Source organism: Gymnoscopelus braueri (genome assembly GCF_963280865.1).
Source record: "Gymnoscopelus braueri genome assembly, chromosome: 10".
NCBI classification, from domain to species: domain Eukaryota; kingdom Metazoa; phylum Chordata; class Actinopteri; order Myctophiformes; family Myctophidae; genus Gymnoscopelus; species Gymnoscopelus braueri.
Genome location: NC_137611.1, coordinates 43,357,385 through 43,374,432, shown reverse-complemented (window position 1 = coordinate 43,374,432; position 17,048 = coordinate 43,357,385). Strand labels below are relative to the sequence as shown.

General features: G+C 41.5%; 1 protein-coding gene across 1 annotated transcript; it reads left to right on the top strand.

Annotated features, from left to right (window-relative positions):
* The first annotated feature begins 6,111 nt into the window (after positions 1 to 6,111).
* LOC308093300 (regulator of G-protein signaling 21-like) lies at positions 6,112 to 10,084 on the top strand. Its single transcript, XM_080439621.1, has 5 exons — positions 6,112 to 6,625; positions 6,748 to 6,813; positions 7,396 to 7,454; positions 7,555 to 7,721; positions 8,360 to 10,084. The coding sequence occupies exons 1-5, from the start codon at positions 6,573 to 6,575 to the stop codon at positions 8,681 to 8,683; spliced, it is 669 nt and encodes a 222-aa protein (XP_080295747.1). The 5' UTR covers positions 6,112 to 6,572; the 3' UTR covers positions 8,684 to 10,084.
* The last annotated feature ends 6,964 nt before the right edge of the window (positions 10,085 to 17,048 follow it).

Here is a 17,048-nt window from a genome sequence, read left to right as displayed (position 1 = left end):
GAGTCAAAAGTTCATACAGGGTCACCGCTCAACCCTCGTCTAATCAGAGTCTGGACTCATTTGAAGATGGGATAGGGAGTCAGGGGAGTATGTTTTGAGGTTCCTTTGACCATATGAATGAAGGCTTGGCATATTTTGGTGATCGATAACAATCGAACAATCGACAATCTCTACAAAAGACACTGGAGTCTAACAACCATAAAGACAGGAAAGAGGCAGAGGAGAAAACGGTGAAATCAGCTGGGGCATCAAGGCCACTGTAACCACAGGCCTCGTAATTTCTTGAGGGGCATGAGGCCAAATTGAGATAGAACGGCAGCCACGGCCCTCATGACCCCTCTGAAATTACTGCCCTGGGTATGTCTACACACAGCATATGAAACTGTCTATGAAACTCAGAATTGAAGTAATAATTCTCGCACGTGATTTGCCAGGCTTAGATCTGTTCATTATCGGGTCAGCATTTGATCTGCCATATTGGAAGCAGATACAGTGAACTACAACAACAAATACTATAGGTCTCACAGTAAAAGTTTCATTTGGCCACCTAGTGGCCAACTGCTATATTTTGTGTTATTGTTATGGCTGGTGCAGGGATGACTATAGAGCGTCCTTGAACAAGACACTGAACTCCTCACTGCTCATGATGAGCAGGTTGGTGTCTTGTTTTTTGCGTCCACTGTCATTGTTTGAATGTGTGTGTGTGTATGGGTGAATGTAACACACATTGTAAAGTGCTTTGGATAAAGGAGTTATAGAAATGCAGACCATTCTTGGGCATCCGGGTGGTGCAGGGGTAAAGTTCCTTCCCACCACTGTGGAGACTCTTGTTTAATCGTCCCCTATGGCATGGGTCATTAACGGGGGTCCGGGACCCCTAGGGGGTCCTCAGAGTTACTACAGGGGTGCCGCCAAATCTCTGTGTGATTTGAACTTTTTGTTTTTGCATTAATCACTTGAAACCTATAGCATCCCTATTCTGAGGAGAACGTAAGCCAATGTTTTTGTCAAAGAGGTTTGGTGTAGGGGGGAAAAAGAGCAGACTAAGTACAGAGTGGACCGGAAGTCTCGCTAGACGAGATTTCAATCTATGGTTCCTCCAGCGTGCTCCAACAATGACAGTAGCCCGTGTTCACAGGTGGGAGCAGTGGTGGAAAAAGTACTCACATTTTGTACTTAAGTAAAAGTATCAATACTGCAATGTAGAAATACTCTGTTACAAGCAAAAGTCCGGAACAAAAAATTTACTTGAGTAAAAGTACAAACTTATTGGTATCAAAATGTACTTAAAGTACCAAAAGTAGAAAGTACTCATTATGCAGAATGTCCCATTTCAAGTTTTCAAATGCATAAAAATCTTTTGAAAATAGACGATCTACAAGCTCACAATGCGTCGCACTGTGAGCTTGTAGATCGGCTATTTTCAAATGGCCGAAATATGTATAGGGCTGAAGTGGTTAATGTATGTTTTATAATAATAATTTAAATGTACAAAGTAACTAGTAACTAAAGTTTTCAAGTGGAGTAAAAATGCAATAAGTATTGAAATTTGGAAATACTCAAGTAAAGTAAAAAAAATACCTCAACATTGTAGTTAAGTGCAGTACTTGAGTAAATGTACTTAGTTACTTTACACCACTGAGCGAGAAGCAGAACTGGGAGGAATAGCATGTTCCTCTGTGAGTGTTACATCCTCCTAGGGAAACTTCCTCTCTGTCAGGTGAGAAGACATTTAAAGGTCTGGTGACGTCATGTGTATTGATGGAGACATGTGGTTGTCTATACAAGTTGTTCTGAAAGTTTTAATTTCAAGGACCGCCAGTTTAGTATGAATCAATCCCAATAAATCAGATAAAAAAATTCTATCTCTGGGACCCCAATCTACAGTTAAAGGGGTATTTTGGACCACGTTTTTTTTACCTTTTCTATGATGATTGTTATGATATCCTAGGATGAATGGTACAGGAAATTTACAAGATCTACAAGCTCACAACTCTGTGTGGAGTTTGCATGTTCTCCCCATGTCTCCTAGGGTAGTTAATACCCTTAAAAAAACATGTTGTAATCCTGGTCGCTACACCGCCTCCCCCATGACAGCCGGGGTGCCTGATGGAGGGGAAGGGAACTGGTTGGAATAACGTGTTCCTTCCACGTGCTACGTCCTACCGGGGAAACTCCCCCTGTCAGGTGACAAGAAGGTCAGTTGGCTCTCATGCATTGAAGGAGGCATGAGCTCGGCCCTGGGCTCCCTAGGTTGGTGGGGGGAGTGTAGCGCCCAGGATCACTTAGGAAATTGGCACCGGGTGAAAAAAGGGTTAAAAAAATCGTGGGATAAAAATGTTGAGAAAAAACAACAACTTTATTTTAGAGTTCTTATGGATCCAGACTAGAAAAGAAAAATAAGGTGGGTGTGCGTAGACCCCTCATAGAGCCTCTGCTACAGTAGATGTCATCAGACTGTTCATCATAAACAGGATAACTCTCCATGCCGTACAGTATCTTGAAAACATTTCTAGAGGGGTGCCAGATTGCACTGTTTTATGCCATAACAATTGGCCATTATGGATTACTAATTGTCCCATTAAACAGATGAGAAGGTCCCCATGTCGTAATTAAAAACATTGTTTTGTAATAACTGTGCAACTCAGTGAAGTGATTTGTATCCACATTATGCACAGCATATATTTGGAAATCCCCCATTTCAACATTTTAATTGTCTAAAACCACATGAATTTCAACTACGGGTTCTGAGTACCAGGCAGGATGCTTAATGACTTTCACTATCAATTTGTTTGTGAAATACCCTCCTTTCCTCCTATAGCACTATAGGAGGAAACGGGGGTATTTTACAAACAAATTGATAGTGAAAGAATACATAAATATTAATAAATAAATCAAATTGTGCTTAAAATAAATGGTCAAATAGCTCAACATTTGTTAACTTAGCCTACTGTTAAATGGGATGTCTCGTTCCAAAGATATTTCTTAATATTGCACCAATGTATCAATCTTACGATATTTCATCAGTGGTAAGACTTGATGATTTTTGTTTCAGCGAGATGGTAAAGGCACAGTGGTTATAAAGACATATTTACTGAGCTGTGTGTCATGCAGACTTTTTATTATCAGGGAATAAATTGTATCAGGGTGGGAAATGTCTGTCTGTTGTCTTGGGGTCATCCATTTCACCCTATTGCAGACAGTTATTAGTGGATATATGGTAAAGCAGTGGTTCTTAAAGGGTAAGACCACTTTTGTAGAGGTTTGGGTTGTGTAGTTACCTTGCCATGATGTAACTCCAAAGGTGGACAAGAAATCAAAAATAATTGCTCCATTGATTAGAAATTGATAATTCAAAATATGCTCCTCATTGACTTACATTGTACGGTAAAACAGCTCTCAAAGTCACTCTTTTAGCACATAAATGAACCCAAACATAGCTGATTCAGACAATATAGAGCATCACCAAACCCAGTACTGTTTGTTTTTTTAATAAAAATGTCAACTTCCTGTTGATTTTACTATTTGAAGATCTGGATCCGGATCCGCCGATCCAGTCCGGGTTTTCTACTTATTAAAAATGCAAAATCAACAGGAAGTTGACATTTTTATTTAAGAAAAAAACAGTACTGGGTTTGGTGATGTTCTATATTGTCTGAATCAACTTTGTTTGCGTTTGTTTTTGTGCTAAAAGAGTGACTTTGAGAGCAGTTTTACCGTACAATGTAAGTCAATGAGGAGCATATTTTGAATTATCAATTTCTAATCAATGGAGCAATTATTTTTTATTTCTTGCCCACCTTTGGAGTTACATCATGGCAAGGTAACTACACAACCCAAACCTCTACCAAAGTGGTCTTGCCCTTTAACAATTTTTTAGCTCTGTACCTGTGGTGGACAAAATTCATATAACAAACATTATGGTATGGATTCATTTATCTTATTAAGTAACATACAGTAGAAAGCTGCCATTACAGACCACAACCATATTTTGTGTTGTGGTCCTCATGGTCCACACCACCCCACCCAATATATTTATTATGTAAGAAGACAGCCATTTTTATATTATTGTCTCCGCCAGGCCGAAAGGCATGGCGAGAGCATGTTTTGCACCCTGTCCGTCCGGCTAAAAATGGCTTCCAAAGTTTGCAGGATTGGTCCGTTTTGAACAAAATGCCTCAAATCATGAAAACAGCGTGCAATTTCTGTGAAATTCTGCACGTACATTCCCACTAGGCAGAGGAACTCTCATGGTGGTGCTATAACAGGCCGATTCGTGTTTTTACCTATAAGTGCACCGATATGTTTCACCATAACTTTCACCATACACCATACACAACTAACTATATCAAGCCCTATTTCATTTCAAGCTTTTCCCCACACTACGCTTATTAGATGAAACCTTTTCTTAAAATTGTATGTATTCTTTTAAATATATTTTTAAACATTTTAAAAGATTTCCCCATGGACCATGTTTTTTAGAAGGCCGATGCACACCTCAAAGGTTGGTGACAGGTGCAAAAAGAGATACTAATGAAGGCTCTGTTCCATTTAGAGTAGCACAGTAGTTCTCAGACGTTTTAATTTCCACGACCCCCATAACTCTGAGAGTGTACAAATGTGAACCAAATGGACCCGTACGGGTCCATGCACCTCGGGTATTACAGCGTCTGCATCTCTTCATTTGTGGTGCTACGTGCAGTGGTGGAAAGTAGCCAAGTACATTTACTCAAGTACTGTACTTAAATACAACTTTAGGTATTTTTTACTTTACCAGAGAACACTCTCTCTCAGAGATTTGTACACTCTCAGAGTTACACACCCGTAAGGGTCCATTTAGAACCCCCTCAAGGAACCATGAGGGGGTCCCTGGACCACAATTTTAGACCCACTGGTGTAGCAAAGTGTTTCCGGTGTGCCAGTAGCCTCAAAGGTTGGTGACAGGTGCGTAGGACAAAAAGTGCATAATTATGTTCAGACGGGGATCTCTGATAATGACATCAAAGAAAAGGACCCGCACACTGTCTGGAACTTGCAAAAGAATGTTGCTCTTTATTCTACGTTTGGGTCGTTATAGACCTTCATCAGGACAGACAATCATTCTGTCTGACATTGACATTGTCTGTCCCGATAAAGCAAAACTTTTTTTTCCAAGTTCCAGACAGTGTGCGGGTCCTTTTCTTTGATGTCTTTATCAGTCTGTCTTTATCCCCTTCTGAACCCATGGACCATGTGAAATTGTGCCAGTATTGGTCCGTTGAACACTGGTTGCAGCACCACTATGGTAAAGCAAAGACAAACTGGATTGACACCCCGACTCAACTTTTTAGACTGGTGAGAACAAAGAAAACACGTGATTAAATCAGCCTGATGCAAAGCTGATAACCGATGCCTTGTAGTAATGCATCAAACCATGGAGAATGCCATGAGGGGGGTGTGATACACAGCAATGCTTTATGTAAATAAAACAATAACCACAAGCATATGGTCTGACGCACACTTGCATTCATGCCAACAAACAGGCTTCCATGTGAACGGGATAAAAATAGCACGAGACGTGTCGAGAAACTATGTTTGGTAGGATAGGAGAAGTACTGTGTTCAGATTATTATAACGCCTCAGGGACAAGCTGATTGCCCCATCGTCGCTGATTGAACCTAGTGGGTGTACAAAGTACTTAAATGTTTTTACTTAAGTAAAAGTATCAATACTGCAATGTAGAAGTACTCTGTTACAAGGCAAAGTCCGGAATTCAAAATGCACTTGAGTAAAAGTACAAAAGTATTGGTATGAAAATGTACTTAAAAGTACCAAAAGTAAAAGTACTAAAATGTTTGAAAATAGCAGATCTACAAGCTCACAATGCGTTGCGATGCGACGCATTGTGAGCTTGTAGATCGGCTATTTTCAAATAGCTTAGATATAAAATAGGGCTAAAATAAAATAGGGACAATTGGAAGTTCTAAAAATTGTACTTAAGTACAGTACTTGAGTAAATGTACTTAGTTACTTTACACCATTGGTGGCAAGTTGTGGAACCAGGTTCTTGGGTTTCCCACTAGGTCATAAACTACACTGACAGCTATTGATGATAAGGAAACAGTCTTCTGAATCACATGAGGAAGGTTATTCCAGGGAATTATGAGCAGTGCGTAGAGCATTTAAAGGTAGGGTAAGTGATTTACTTTGGTTAAAATAAGTGTTAAATAGCTCTATATATTCTGAGTACTCATTGCTATAGAGTGTTCGTTCAGTAAAAGGAGTCTCCCATCTCTCTCCAGCTCTTTATTAAACAGAAAATGCATTTTCAGTGCTCTCTCCTGATTGGCTTAAATGTTGTCACCTACCTGAAAATGTACGTATATTCTGTTTACTAAAGAGCTGGAGAGACACCTGTGACCGAACAAACGCTCTGTAGCAATGATTACTATCAGAATATAGTACTTTAACCTTAAAGTAAAAAATACCAAAACATATCACTTACTCCTTTAAGATATATACAGTAGGCTCTGATATAATGTAAAGGTTTTATGGTACACATTGTAGGCATAATTCCTTATTACATTTTCTGAATGGATATGTTAAATGAGGCAACTTCTGCAGACCTCCATCAAGCAAAGAAAAGGTCAGTATTTTAAGTTTATAATGAGACAGGGCAATTATTTCGAGAGACTTTTTTAAAAATTGTGTTATACCATTCTGGGTGACGTGAATTGTGAATATTCTCATTGTGATGTTTTCTTGTAGAAAAACACCCTGGACAACTAGAATGCACAACGTCACTCAAAGTCCCTTAACAACAAACAACCTCGGGTATTACAGCGTCTGCATCTCTTCATTTGTGGTACTATGTTCAGTGGTGGAAAGTAACCAAGTGCATTTACTCAAGTAGCCTACTTAAATACAACTTTGAGGTATTTTTTACTTTACCAGAGAATTTCCACACTACATATCAGAGGCAATTGTAGGCACATACTCGTATAGCCTACAATTGTATTTGTGTGACTTTAGTGACGAGTTACTTTGCAAGTCATCATTCGTACAAAACCCTTTTTCTATTCCAAAATGAAAATAGCCGATCTACAAGCTCAAAAGCTCTTTTTAAAGATTCTACACATTTTTAAATACCTTCAAAAAATGTGGGCATGAGTACTTTTACATCTGGTATTTACTGTAAGTACATTTTGATGCCAATTCTTTTGTACTTTCACTAAAGTAAAAAATATATATATATATATAATACAGGACTTTTACTTGTAACAGAGAATTAATACAATGTGGTATTTCTACTATTACTAAAGAATCTGAGTACTTCTTCCACCACTGACTATGTGATGTATTGTACATTATTACCACTGAAAGTAGAGTAAACATCTTCTTTTCCTTCTCCTGCAGAAAGGCAAAAGAAACAAGCCAACTGGGCCAATCTCTTAAGATACTGCTTTCGCGTAAATGTAATATCCAGTTATTTTCAGACTTTTTGTGAATCATTGCTGACCATGGCGACTGGATTGCAACCCACTTACTGTATTACCTTCCCCTCATCTGTCCAAGGTGGACGGAAGGCATTTCGGGACTTCCTCGAATCAGAGTTTTGTGAGGAGAGCCTGGACTTCTGGCTCGCTTGTGAGGAATTCAAAACCATCAGCAGTCCAGAAATGCTTAGCGGGAGAGCAGCAAGTATTTATGAAGCCTTCATTGGGACTGGGTCTCCTAAAGAGGTAAAAACACAAAACAACAGTAATTTAACAGAATATATGTCATGATAAGCAATGGCACATGCAGACACATGTTTCATATTTCACACAACAGAGCCTTGAAACTTCAACACATAACACAGGTATAATGCACAGATTTAGAAACATTAGGCAAAGTTGTATGTGGCCATAATAATGCAATATGTTGTTATGAAAGGAAAGTTAATATTAACTAAAAATAATTCCACTTTATTATTATTATTATTTATTGATTATTGATTTTTACACAATAGTATCTATGCATATTATTTCCCACTTAACCACATGAACCCTAAACTTCCCTATTCTGGGGGTGAGCATTCGGCGAAAATAGATAATTATCTACAAGCTCTTATGAGCTTGTAGATCAGCAAGATCTAAGATAAAGGAGCAGACCTACAGTAGCCTATAGAGTCCTGGGGGACCCCTCCGGTCAACTAAGTATACTGTATATGGTTTAAGTGGTTAATGTACAGTTTGTTGCACATTTATACACAAATTAGATATCCATAAGGTCTAAAGACACACTGGCATCATTATTCATCAGCAAAATTCGACTGACAACTTAAGCTGATAGTAAAAATAACCAGATTATATGTTCTGTCACGTATGGACCATTTCAGGTCAACTTGGATTTCCACACAAGAGACTCTCTTGCTCAGAATCTCCAGCGACCAAGTCCATGTTGTTTCACCGCTGCACAGAATAAAATCTACAGTCTAATGGAGAACGACGCCTTTCCTCGTTTCGTTCGGTCCGACCGCTACAAGGACCTGTGTCACTTTGCCTCCAAACCGGCGGTTCTTGGGAAGCACCGCAATGCTTTTAGGTCAAAGAACAAAGTAGGCCTAATAGGTTCTATGCACAGCAGCCATATTATCACTTCCTTCACAGGTGTTATCAATGATACTAATGAAGGCTCTGTTCCATTTAGTGTAGCACAGTAGTTCTCAGACGTTTTAATTTCCACGATCCCCATAACTCTGAGAGCGTACAAATTTGTACACACTCAGAGTTACACACCCGTAAAGGTCCATTTGGAACCCCCTCAAGGAACCATGAGGGTCCCCTGGACCACATTTTTAGACCCACTGGTGTAGCAAAGTGTTTCCAGTGAAGTGAGCCAATATCAGCACCCTGACCTCTGAAACAGAGCCTTCATTACACCTGTGTATTTCTTCATAATATGGCTGCTGTGCATATCAATCAGCCTCCCTTCAATGACTTGCATACCGGAGACAAAGTCTGATAAGACAGACACTATGGAAGTAAAGCGTCACAAAATCACATCATCAGATGATAGATAGCCATTAGACAGACACTTCCTCTTGCCACAAATATCCCCCTCACAAGACATTGACTAAAATGTGGCAAAAGACGTGGATGGTAGCCTACATCGCCGTGGAACAGATGTAGGTGTGTGATACTGGACGAGCAATAAACTCTAGGCATGGCCCACAACTAGAATTTGCCGTTTCTAATTCCACATTGGTACCATTGCCTGAATGAGTTAAAGTGTAGCAGTGGACAGTAACAAAGTACATAGTTTGAGTATATGTAGGCTACTTTACTTGAGTATTTGTATTTTTTTGGATACTTTCACTCCACTACATTTCAAATAAAAGGTACAATATGAATTAACTACTTAAGCTCTATTTCAAATATATTGAAAATAGCAGATCTACAAATTTCACTATCGAACTGTCAACATTTTTATACAGCAATGCATTGATATTAAAAAGAAAATGTACTTTGTAATTTGTGCTTTTGAACACTTATGTATTTTTCAAAGCATGCAATTTTGAATATCTAAGTATTTTTCAAAGCAAGTTCTCCAGTACTTTCACTTGTAGTTGTGTAATATTTTACCAAGAGTATCTATACTTTGACTAAAGTACTGGGGTTGAGTAGGCTACTTTGTAATATATTTAATCGTCGACGTGAATGGTTATGCATATACTTCATTACGAAAGTATGAATCAAGCTTTACTGGTACATGAATGTAAAAGAAGTGGAGCCTAACCTATCCTTACATGTGGATAACCGGCCTATGTTTCAAAATGACAACTTATTATTGATTTGTAGAAACTTTGTACATCACAGTGTATTTGTGTCAGTTCTGTACTAAATGTTGTTACACATCTAGGGGCTAAGGGGGCAAAATCAACAAATACTGTGTATTGACAGTGTCACGGTGTGTCATTTGGGGTAGGTTTGGCCCTTTGAGAAGTAAAACCAAACAAGCCTGTATCCATTCACACATGGTGTGCTACTGCCACCTGATGGTGGACAGAAAAATTTAAATATATATGTTATTGTAAAAATGTATATATTATGTTCATCTGTGTCTCTCTCTCTCTTGTGCTCGCGCGCGCGCACACACACACACACACACACACACACACACACACACACACACACACACACACACACACACACACACACACACACACACACACACACTCAAATAATAACTATTAGTCTCTTGGCCTAAAATTGTTACAAGATAATATTTTAGCTCTGGTTTTCATCTCATATTCAAGTCAGTCTATGAGGGAGGAGAACAGTAACGTGTGCTTTAGCTCCATGTCAATCAACACACAGTAAAGATCATCCACCACTAAACTGCTAAATGAGTCGACTGGGTAATGTTTTATAAATCTTGCTCTGAAATAAATAAATACAATATAGATTTATTTGTATTATTTAATTTTGTATTCAATAAATATATAAAATAACCAAAACAACACAAAATGAAACATTATTAAAACACTTAAGAGAGACATGTTGTTGTGAGAGTCATTCAAAATTAGGCTATAGGCTACTTGCACTACAGTACTCAAATATTTTACTTAAGTAAAAGTAGCAATACCACAATGTAGAAATACTCTGTTACAAGTAAAAGTACCAGTATTCAAAATGTACTTGAGTAAAAGTACAAAAGTATTGGCATCAACTAACTAGCTAACTAGTAACTAACGTTTTCAAACAATTGTAGTGGAGTAAAAAGTACACTATCTGCCTCTGAGATGTAATGGAGTAGAAGTAAAAGTATTGAAAACTGGAAATACTAAAGTAAAAGATTATACAAGTAAGTACAGTATATTGAGTAGGCTACATGTACTTAGTTACTTTCCACCATGGCTGCATAGACTATTCCAGGTACAGAGATTTATTTTGTTTTGTTATTACTGAATACTTTCTGTCAGTCTCTCTGTTGAGGCTTAAGGATACAAGTTGTATCCTTAAAGGAGCACTTCACCCCTGGAAGAAGTTTTCGGTCTTTTAATGAAGTTTAGGAGTGAAGAAACAAGATCCTGGGTTTTTTTTGTGAATAATCTGTGTTTTTAGATATCTAGTAATCTTTGCAATATTCGTGACGTTATTTGCATCATGAGAGATATGTCTCATTCCTTTCCGCACTACATGTTGTCTCGACGCGTCTCAGTCAGACAGCTTCAAAGACAGCCCCAAAGGGTGTTCCCAAGATTCGGTCCAACCTTCAACCTTCTTGCACTCCACCCCTTTGTTTTGAGTTGTAAATAATACCCACCCCTTTTTAGCTATGCGTTCCCCGTTCAGATTTGTATCATGGCGTCAGCACGCATATCTGAGTTAGAGGATTCCATGGAGGAAGATGACTACTTTCAAGTTATGGCTGATTTTGAGATACAGGAGGGCTATCTTTTTGAACCGGAGTATAGCGATGAACAGCTCCAGCGCAGGGACGAGGAAGAGGCGGCGGCGGCGGCTGCTGCTCTAGCAGCCAGGCAGGCAGCATTAGCTGCTGGGGCGGACGTGGAGCAGCCACGGGTCGGTAACACTTCTTGGTGCCTGTGCACCAATTGCATGCCCATGGTGACAGACATCGAGTGTATTTGTTGCCACGAATTCCCCCGTGCGCAATTCCTGCTGGATGAGCTGTTGGATGAGCAAGATGCCAGGGGGGTAACAGGGCAACCGATATGTACAACTGTGCACAACAGCTTTGCAATAAACATAGATCGACATAACCTGGAACTCTACTTCAAGATTCCCAAAAAGAACTGGGAGAATCAACCAGAACCAAAGGGGCCAAATGGACGCATGTCTGACGAGTAAGTAAACATTGCTGTAAAGTAACCACTATCACTAGCCCTGAAACATGACTGTCATACCATGACAGTCATGGTGCCGAGTCCCCCTGGTCTAAAGTTGTGTTCGATTTTTTCACATTGCCATCTCTCACATAAACATAAACGTTCAGATTTCAAATATAAAGTGCTTACCATATGAGTACCCGTATCTCCCGTATTGTTCAATAAAAAGCATTTTAATCCCATCGCCGGCCATTTTCTTTTTTGTTTTGTAATGTATCAGAGTGCAATACACATCCCAACCATTAGTGTCGCATGGTTGAAAGTATCGGAGACAATTTGGAGAAAATGGCCGGCGATGGGATTAAAATGCTTTTTATTGAACAATACGGGAGATACGGGTACTTATCGCGGTTCGCGTCGCCTTGTAACATCCATGGCTCGGTGGTAAGCACTTTATATTTGAAATCTGAAAGTTTATGTTTATGTGAGAGATGGCAATGTGAAAAACAACACAACTTTAGACCAGGGGGACTCGGCACCATGCGTCATGTGAACCATGGCTAGCTGATGAAGGTACATGGAGCCAATTACGCGTCCTGATCTGATTGCATTGTTGCCTCTTTTGAAATAAAATAATAAGTAGCCTGTCCTATCCTACACGAGGGACACAACCCAGCCAGCACGCCCACGTGGGACCCATATGGGCCCAATGCGGGCTACTTGGGTACCAAGTGGGCATGGGCTTGAACTGGGCAAATTATGAGGGTCCCAGGTGGGCTGCATGTGGGCTAACTGGGCGTGGGTTGGAAGCGGGCAAGCACACGTGGTTCCCGCGTGGGCTGCATATGGGCTAACTGGGTGTGGGTTGGAAGCGGGCAAGCCCACGTGGTTCCCGCGTGGGCTGCATGTGGGCTAACTGGGCATGGGTTGGAAGCGGGCAAGCCCACGTGGTTCCCGCGTGGGCTGCATGTGGGCTAACTGGGCATGGGTTGGAAGCGGGCAAGCCCACGTGGTTCCCGCGTGGGCTGCATGTGGGCTAACCGGCATGGGTTGGAAGCGGGCAAGCCCACGTGGTTCCCGCGTGGTCTGCATGTGGGCTAACTGGCATGGGTTGGAAGCGGGCAAGCCCACGTGGTTCCCGCGTGGGCTGCATGTGGGCTAACTGGGCGTGGGTTGGAAGCGGGCAAGCCCACGTGGTTCCCGCATGGGCTGCATGTGGGCTAACCGGCATGGGTTGGAAGCGGGCAAGCCCACGTGGTTCCCGCGTGGGCTGCATGTGGGCTAACCGGCATGGGTTGGAAGCGGGCAAGCCCACGTGGTTCCCGCGTGGGCTGCATGTGGGCTAACCGGCGTGGGTTGGAAGCGGGCAAGCCCACGTGGTTCCCGCGTGGGCTGCATGTGGGTTAACTGGGCGTGGGTTGGAAGCGGGCAAGCCCACGTGGTTCCCGCGTGGGCTGCATGTGGGCTAACCGGCATGGGTTGGAAGCGGGCAAGCCCACGTGGTTCCTGCGTGGGCTGCATGTGGGCTAACCGGCATGGGTTGGAAGCGGGCAATCCCACGTGGTTCCCGCGTGGGCTGCATGTGGGCTAACCGGCATGGGTTGGAAGCGGGCAAGCCCACGTGGTTCCCGCGTGGGCTGCATGTGGGCTAACTGGGCGTGGGTTGGAAGCGGGCAAGCCCACGTGGTTCCCGCGTGGGCTGTATGTGGGCTAACCGGCATGGGTTGGAAGCGGGCAAGCCTACGTGGTTCCCGCGTGGGCTGCATGTGGGCTAACCGGTATGGGTTGGAAGCGGGCAAGCCCACGTGGTTCCCGCGTGGGCTGCATGTGGGCTAACCGGCATGGGTTGGAAGCCGGCAAGCCCACGTGGTTCACGCGTGGGCTGCATGTGGGCTAACCGGCATGGGTTGGAAGCGGGGAAGCCCATGTGATTCCCACGTGGTGTGACTGGTTAACTGCTGGCTAACTGACATGTACATATGGGCTAACTGGGCATGGGTTGGAACACACACACACACACACACACGCGCACTCAATCACTCACTATAAATCGTATAATGTGTAAACAGATTTGTTTTTGTTTTTTGTTTTACCACTGCCAAACTAAACACTAATGCCAAAAACAGCCAATCTACAAGCTCACAAAGACGGACAAACTATTCAACCCCATTTTAAGTTGTACTATATCTTCCTCTTTTACCCCAGATTTTAACCCAGTTTCCTGCACAAATGCTGACATATTTTACCATTAAGATAGAGCTTGTCTGCTCAGGGGATGATTTCAATCTTGACCATCAGGTCAGAATTTGTGTCAGATCCTGTGTCTAGGTGAGACATGACCTCTGACACAATCGAAATGTCTCAATAGAAGAGCAGGGAGACTAAATGCAACCACCCCAATTATATATATAGTATAAATTATATTGTATGAACATACTCTACCATACAGATTGGACATTACATTGTATTTTTAAGTATTTAAGTATTTGTTTTTATTTATTAGAGATGGCCATGGCAGGTTAACTGTTTAACTGTTAACCGTTTAACTGGTAACCATTTAAAGGATCCCTGGCTAATAAACCAATCTACAAGCTCAAGCTTGTAGATCGGCTATTTTTGGCAAAGAGGTTTGGTGTCGAGAGGGGAAAAAGAGCAGACCAAGTACAAGTTTACTAAGGGTTTAAGTGGTTAAAGCCCAACTCACTTTTTCTTAGATTTTAGCAAGTATAAATGTGTCGTTTGTGATAGGGAGCAATGATAATACAATTTGTTCATAAGCTTGTGGATTCAGAGCTTTCTGCTTTATTTCAGTTACATGTGCTGCTTCAAGTCAAACTACATTTGTATTCTCCAGTTCAAGTCCAGACTAAATCCCCTCCCCCTGACTGCCTGTTAATGGCCCTATCTGAGTGTGACCCTGTGGGGGTCACACACAGATAGCAACAATGGAACAATGGGTATTCAAATTATCACTTCAAGGCATGCCAGACTAGTCTGGGTTTGGAGGGGTGGGTGGTTTAGTTTATTTATTTATTTAAAGTTTAGTTTTAATTTTTTTTTGTAATATGGATTAGTCAGAAACGTTTTTTTTTAAATAGCCGATCTACAAGCTCTTTTTCAGATAGATTGTTTTAGTTAACTTTGAAAATACACAATCCTGTTTCAGTTAGTTCTATTTTTTGTAAAGCCTTGTTTCTTGGCAGCAGTGGGGACACACATATCTTCCTTTTAGAAAGACAGAGAGTCTTTTTTTAAAACATAATGAAAACAAGAAGTGCAGTTGGAGGGGGTACAGCATTGTGTTAAACAGAGGTGTGTGTGTGTGTGTGTGTGTGTGTGTGTGTGTGTGTGTGTGTGTGTGTGTGTGTGTGTGAGAGAGAGAGAGAGAGAGAGAGCTCGGGTGTTCATTTAGAAAGCCGAATGTTTACATCCGCACAGGTTATGTTTATAAAGGCTGGTGATGTTTGCTTTAATGCAGTATTACACACTTTACTTAAGACAGGCAAGGCCATTGTATTTAGTTTTCAGTTAGTATTTTATTGTTATTTATTTATTGTTTATTTGCTCAGGCATTTCTAAGGACAGCTAAAGGTCCTGCTTGCTTTGGGTCCTAAAGGCCCCCTCTGTTTGTCCACTAAATTCAAATTTAAACTGACAAAGGACTCAAGGAGCAAAGCAGAGAGGAGGATTGCCTTGTGATGGATTTCTGCTTTCATAACTAAGTAAGTAAATATTTAAATGCAGTACTGATCTCTTTAAGTAGTAGATTGTGCATTACTCTGTTCTCAAGCTAAACTTTATTTTCATGCTGTTTTATGCTGCTCAGTTTGGGCATTCTTCCTGCTCGTCTTGGTGAATCATTGTGTGTGTGTGTGTGTGTGTGTGTGTGTGTGTGTGTGTGTGTGTGTGTGTGTGATTAATTTTCCTTTATCTGTCTAACTTTAAATGTAATTTGGCAACACATTTGATGTATACCAGTATATACAGTAATGGAAAGTTTCATAATTCTATAATTTCTAACAGTTGGCTTCTTGTCATTTCTATTAGGAGGACTGAAGAACACAAGGATGCAGAAGAAGGCTCTCTCCAAGTGGTTCACTGGGGCTCGTGATAGAGGTGGAAACAGAGTTTGAGCTCAGAGACAGCTTCCACAACTGGATGATGCACCACCCCAGTAGACAAAATCTCTGTCTCTCTTTCTCTCCCCTTAGCAGCACAATACTTGGTTGGTTCTGTCACTGGGGATTTAAACAGAAAGGCTCAAGAGACACCCACGTACACATAGGGCCCAGATTCATCTGCAACATGAAACTGGATCTCAGAATCCCTCTGCCCTGTTACATGGACAATTGAAGTTTTTGATGCACCTCTTATACACCATTTTTATTCTTATATTTTGTTTCTGTTAATAGTCTCTGTGGAGCATTGTCAGAATATTATGTTGCATTTTTGTGATTTTATGTATATACTGTATGTACACTTGCACGTGTAATGTGTGTGCCTTCTCTTCCTGCACCTTTACACTACTGCTATATTTATTTCCATTTGCATTTTCATTGTATTTTCATTATCTTGTAATATTGTTTTTAATAAATTTGTCAAAATATATTTGTCTATTTTCATCCTGGTAAAACTGAAGACGTGTAAAATGTTATACCCAATTTTTATTTTAGGTGTGTTTACAAGAATTAACACGGTTCATGTTTGCTGCTTAATCTATTTTATTTATATTTAAATCTTATTAGGACCCACGTTGGAAATCAAAGGAACCATTGCACAAACAAACCCAGTTAGGACCCACCTCTGTCCCATATAGACTTGCCTAGTTGGGGCCCACCTGGGGCCCAGGTAGAACCCACCTAAAGCCCACATGGGCATCCCAGTTGGGACCCACCTCGGTCCCACATAGACTTGCCTAGTTGGCGCCCACCTGGGGCCCAGGTAGAACCCACCTAAAGCCCACATGGGGCCCATGTGGGGCCCAGGTAGAACCCACCTAAAAGCCCACATGGAGCCCACGTGGGGCCCAGGTAGTACCCACGTAAGGCCCACATGGGCATCCCAGATGGGACCCAAGTGGACCCCGCTGACATGCCGACATGGGGCCCATATGGTTTAGCCCACCTTGAAACCATATGGGACCCACCTAGGGCCCCGGTGGAACCCACCTAAAGCCCACATGGGGCCCATGTGGGGCCCAGGTAGTACCCACCTAAAGCCCACATGGGGCCCA